Here is a 6,000-nt window from a genome sequence, read left to right as displayed (position 1 = left end):
CAGAAAGCTCGAAGCTGGAGATTTCCTCTTCCTCGCTTAGCGAGCTCACGCGAGAGAAAACAAAATGACATTTTCTCAATTTCCACTGACTTGCTTAGCGAGACATCTCCTCGCCTAGCGAGACCTATCCTCGCATAGCGAACTTAGCAAAACAGTTATGTTCTGTGAACTGATACGCTCCCTAGCGAGAATGACATAAACCATATAGTAGGAAAACGGAACATGAAGGAAAGTTTAGCCACATAATCATCACATATCATCAAATTACACCCAAATAACACGAAATATCATGGGTTAGCACAAGCAAGTATGTAAAGCAACAACAACATCATGTATTAACACCAACTTTTATGATCAAAGCAAACCACACAAAACCCTAATCCCATTTCATGATAATCTTCCCCCCAAAATCAAATCTACTTAGAACACACCTCTTGATGATCCAAACCTTGATTTCCACTTCCAAACTTTTTCCTCTTTTCCTTTTTCCTCCTTTCTTTCTTTTTCTTATCTTCTCATCTCTTTTCTTACTAACAAAACATATATATATATATATATATATATATATATATATACTTTAATTAAAATTCCAATTCTAATATTTTCTGTTTTAGGATTTAAACCGTAGACCTCAGAGTTAGTACCCTCTCAACTTGGACTCAGCCAACCAAACTGACTTCCGAATGAGTTTGAAGTTGTGATAATTACATATAGTGAATGAATACAATAGATTCAATGTTCCAAAAACCAATTTGTAGACATCAACCTCAAATTGGAACACTACATTTTTAATTTCTTTAATGCAATCTAAACCCATGCATTATTGATGCTGTCATTTTCTAAAAATCAAAACCAAATAATTCTATAATAAGTTAGGACTAACGTCTGTAACCATTATAAAAACAAATAGTTAATTGTGATCACAAAATTTCACTTGTAAAACTTAAATCACATTTCATGACCAACAAGAAAGAAAGGAAAATAAAAGTTAAAATTTATTATGTGGAAAAACTCCAATTTCCTCTGAGACTTTGGCAGATTCATGTTGGACTTGATCTGGTCGCAGCTGTGCAGAAACAACATCTATGGTGGAATTCAGTTGTGCTATTTTCTCACTTAGCATCTGCCGAGTCTTCTGTTTTATTCATAGCAGAAAAATCAAATGAATTACACTACAGTAGTTTACATGACAAAATAACATGACAGATTTATATAAACTGAAAAACACACTTAAATAAAAATAATGATCAAAACACAAAAATCAAAATATTTATTAGTTCAATTTATATCCTAATATATTAGATAATTAATAAAGATTTTCTTTTTCCCAACTACATGTTAAATATAGTTATCTGCTGTTAAATGCAACTTCAGTTTCAAATTATAAGTCACTTTAGATTCACGATCCTATAAGTGGGAGGACGCATTGATTGTCCCCATAGCCCTAATCTGATTGCGATACCTTGTCATGATTCAGGATCCTACCACAAGTGCTATTGCTAGTGGGGTATGTGGTTTCCTGCTTTGGCCATGTCATTATTTCAGCATGCCATGATTGATCAGATGAGGAACAACTCAGACCCACGTTGGGCACGTAGCTCCTAAAACTATCATGTGGATAGCTAGTTGATAGATGGATCTGCATGTAACAATCAAGTTTTATCTCACTAAATGCAGTTGACTACATGGATCGAATTACACCATAATGTTCTAACAAAGAACATGTTTCTATCCTTTTCGTCAATCTCAAAATCTTTTTTTAACGATTTCTCTTATAAATTTCTAAATTTTTCTTTACTTTTAATTGTTTAACTACTCTCCATCTGATCTACTTTTCTTATCAGGGACAGAGCTAGAACATGGGGCGGCCATGGTTAACCCCAAAACTTTTTACATTATAAGGGGGTAATGTACAAGTTATAATAAACTATGTGTTTAAAGTGCAGCAGTTACAGAGTAATTTTTTCCAGTCAATGGTCTCAAGCTTGATCCTTACCACTAAAAGATTAGTAATTTTATCATTTTATTTCAAAAAATTACACTAAAGGAAATTGAACCTATGTCCATAAACAAATTAACTCCTGCACTCTCTACTATGCTATCAAACAAATTATTATTTTGTTACGAAATTTTCATAATCTAATTCAATTGTACATTATGGCCCCCTCAATAAAAATGTAAAATGTTCTAGCTCTGCCACTACTCCTTACCAACAGAGATCTTCTCTTTAGAAACATAAAGACTTAAATTTATTTTTCGCCATCTTTTCTATTATTAAAGGAAACACATACAAGTTAAAAAACCAAAGGAGGCTGCAAGTTAATAAACCAAAGGAAAAGGCTACAAGATCAAGGTATATTCGGGTTTTCTCATGAGCTTCATTTTAGCAGCAGGGTTTCACTTAGCACCTAGGGGTTGCTATAACACTATTGATTACAGAGGTGGAAGTATTGTCCTCAGTGTTAGGAATCAGGGAAGACAAACCAAAACTTGAAACCTTGAGGGAGAGAAGGTTGCATCAAGAGGTTTCAGGTTGGTATAATATACAAATGAGAGATATAAGTGCAGTTTACATGAAAATACTATAGCGTATAAGCTAAGCTTCCACTGTGACATAGTTTTCTGCTGCGATTTTGCTCAACGCAAAGCTATCCCAAACACATGCTATAACTATGTGGCGATGAGGTTAAATTGAATTTTCTGTAGTACTAAATATAGACTGAAATTGTTCCTCCATCACACACAATCAGACACACTCAACCAGCATGCATTTATTTAAATAAAAGGTAACGTCGCGCCATGTATAATTTCTGACCTCGAGAGCTTTTTGTTCATCATATATAAACTTTGGAAGTTTCCTCATTAATTTTTTAGTGTCTGCTCCAGCTAGTGTCTCGCTTATCTACAGAGTTCATAACATGAAAGTCAAAGACAATACCTTTTCTAATACTCTATGAACTCGTTAAACATATTATGAAGTTAGAGCAACATATAAAAAAGTGTCTTCAACTACAAAATCTTGTGGTTCCTTAACTAGAAAAAAAGGAAAAGGGTTAAAAATGCATAATTTTGGTTGTGCAAACATGCCTTAGGTGCATAAACACAACCCAATGCTCCAACAATTAGGCTCCCTAATACAAATCCACCAACAAAAATACTTCCACTACTCGGTCTTCCATCATCGCCACTATACTAGCCATAGAGATTCAAAAAACACTACAAAGTTAACATGATATTATGCTTCTTTGCACCAAGATTTTAATCAAGCAAATGACACAGACATAAGATATAACTGAACAAGAAAATAATGGAACTAAAAATAAAAAGAACATTTGTGGATTATTCTGTTATTACCTCACCATTTTTATGCTTTCTAATGTAAATACATCAGAAAGATATGTGTTATTTTCTACCTTGCTCGAGCTATTAGCGACGACCTACGTGACGCTTTAGCTCTTATGGAGAAACCTGGAAAAGGTTTAGTGGAGGTCATTTTCAAGAAGCATGTATCACCTGGCTTCTACATGGAACCTGACATTAAATAACTTGAATATCAGATTTCCTGGAAAATCAACAGAAACCGGGGCAATGAATATGTTAAACTCCAATAAACTAACATTCACCATTGCAGTTAGAGCCGTCAATTTAGGAGGCCGGGGCCTAACTTTTAAGGCCCCAAAATATAGGGGACCCAAAATTCTAAAAATAAATGAGCCCCAAAATATATAGGGCCCCCTAAACTAAATGCCATAAAATTTAAGTAAAGTCTTAAAGCCCCATCATTTTTTAAAGTTGCATTTTTTTTGAAGAAAAAATTATTTTATTATTTTATTTTCATAAAAATCATTTTTTTCAAAAAATATCAACTTTTTTATTTAATTTTTTGGAAAAAATCGGCTTTTTTTTATTTTAGAAAAAACTTTGACTTTTTTTTCTATTTCCGAAAAAAGTCAGTTTTTTTTTATTTTCGAAAAAATTCGGGTTTTTTTTGAAAAACAAATCAGCTTTTTTTTTTCAAAAAAAATCGACTTCTTTTATATATTAAAAAAATTAAATTTTTTTTTCAAAAAAAATTGAAATTTTTTTTCAAAAAAAATCAAAATTTTTATTTTCAAGAAAAATCGACTTTTTTCTCGAAAAAATCGATTGTTTATTTTCAAAATAAAATTGATATTCTTTTTCGAAAAAAATAATTTTTCTTTTAAAAAAGAATTGACTTTTTTTCGAAAAAAATTGATTTTTTATTTTTAAAGAAAAACCGCCTTTCTCATTTTAAAAAATTAATCAGTTTTTTTACGAAAAAAATCTATTTATTTTTTTTTCAAAAATATCATTTTTTTAAAAAAAAACTAAAAAATTTAATACTTTAAAAAAAATCGATTATGTTTATTTTTAAAAAAAAATGATTTTTTTTTATTTAAAAAAATGATTTTTTTTTTTAAAATAAGGTTTTTTTCGGAAAAAAAATAGTTTTCCAAAATATTTATTTAAAAAAATAAAATATGTTGTTTCAAATAAATTATATTTTGAGCCCCTCAGCCCTTTAAAAAACAAAAATATGAGGGGCTTAAAAATAAGGGGCCAAAGAGTTATTGATTTAGTAGGGGGCCTACAAAAATGAGACCAAATAGGGGCCTAATTGTTAGGACTTTATCATTTAGGGCTTTTTTGACCCCTCTAATTGCAGTAACAAAAATCAATCTAAATGTATCATTTCCATTAAACTACCCAAATTTTTTAAAACAATCATTGTTTCTAAAAGTGAATTATTCCTAAGTTGTTTTTCACCTTCTCTATATCACAATTGTTCACCACACAAATGTCACTCACACTATAATATAGATCCACGTACACACAGACACACAAAGAAATAGAGGGCATCACATGTAAATCAACACAAGAATTCTTACATACATAAGCACAGTTTCTAACAAATACAACTAATCAAATCACAATTTGATGATAAAAAATGAAGTCAAAGTAAAATAAACAACAAAACGGAGTACCAATGAGAGAAGAAATAACAGAAAGGAAGAGGTTTTCAACACCTGACATAAAATGGGTCTGTTGATTCATCGGCATGGCAATGGAACTTGATAAAGCTGCCATTTTTTCAGACCAAAACTGCGTAGATTTTGGTTACATCGGAGAAAACAAGGAAGAAGAACAAGACCAAAAAACGGGTGTTTTCTGTTTTAAATTCACCATTGATTCATTATTAACGATAACGACCGTTAACGTGAATCTAGTTTAACTTGGGCTCATTACTTGGGCCTAGTATATTTCTTTTCGGCTTTAGATTACATCACCTATTTTTAAAACCTACCACCCCAGTAATACTTGGAACCCTTCATTAAATATCCATATTTTTAAAATATGTATGCTTATATCAGAAATTTGGAGGACACGGGTTGAGTCAACCCACAAAAACAAAGGTTAAACTATCTAGGGGTGTACATGGGTTGGGTCAACCCACAAAATCCGATCAAACTCATTCAAACAAATCCAAAAAAAGTCGGTTGGATCGATTAATTGGGTGAATATGAGTTTAAAAACTAAAAAACTCATTGAAAAAATCGGATTTCGAGTAAAACCTGATCCAATCTAAAAAAACCCACAGACCCACTAATCAAACTCTTTTTTAGTTTTTAAAAATTTAAAACTTAAAAACTTGTTTGAATATAATATTTTGTAAAAGTGTTTTTAAAAACTCTTTTCTATTTTTTAGTTTTTAAAAGCAAAAAAGTAAAACACCTTAGTTGTATTTTGCTTTTTACTTCTCAGTTTTTAGTATTTTAAAAATAAGATAGAAAAACATATTTGAAAGAATATGATATTTTTTTTATTTAAGTATGTTTTTTTTATGCATAAGTAATATTTTCAAATATATTTATTTATTTTAGTTAATTTTCTTTTGTGTTTCTTAATTATTTTCACTATATAACATTTTTTTCTATTAAACGTGCAACCCCATTTTTTACTTTATTATTATTATTATTA

General features: G+C 30.6%; 1 protein-coding gene across 4 annotated transcripts; it reads right to left on the bottom strand.

Moving 5' to 3' along the window:
- Window positions 1–871: 871 nt before the first annotated feature.
- LOC127119965 (uncharacterized) lies at window positions 872–5,283 on the bottom strand. 4 transcript variants are annotated; one of them, XM_051050346.1, is made up of 6 exons: window positions 5,049–5,283; window positions 3,355–3,562; window positions 3,088–3,187; window positions 2,816–2,902; window positions 1,463–1,639; window positions 872–1,135 (listed from the first exon to the last, which is right to left on the bottom strand). In XM_051050346.1, the coding sequence occupies exons 2-6, from the start codon at window positions 3,360–3,362 to the stop codon at window positions 989–991; spliced, it is 519 nt and encodes a 172-aa protein (XP_050906303.1). In that variant the 5' UTR covers window positions 3,363–3,562; window positions 5,049–5,283; the 3' UTR covers window positions 872–988. The 4 variants fall into 4 exon arrangements, 2 of the variants coding, with proteins under 2 accessions (XP_050906303.1, XP_050906302.1); XM_051050345.1 differs by having other exon boundaries at window positions 3,355–3,531; XR_007802939.1 differs by having other exon boundaries at window positions 1,034–1,135; window positions 2,816–3,192; window positions 3,355–3,531.
- Window positions 5,284–6,000: the final 717 nt, after the last annotated feature.

This window comes from Lathyrus oleraceus, chromosome 2, assembly GCF_024323335.1.
Source record: "Lathyrus oleraceus cultivar Zhongwan6 chromosome 2, CAAS_Psat_ZW6_1.0, whole genome shotgun sequence".
NCBI lineage: Eukaryota > Viridiplantae > Streptophyta > Magnoliopsida > Fabales > Fabaceae > Lathyrus > Lathyrus oleraceus.
The sequence above is the reverse complement of the archived record's forward strand: the minus strand, read 5'-3'. Positions and strand labels throughout refer to the sequence as shown.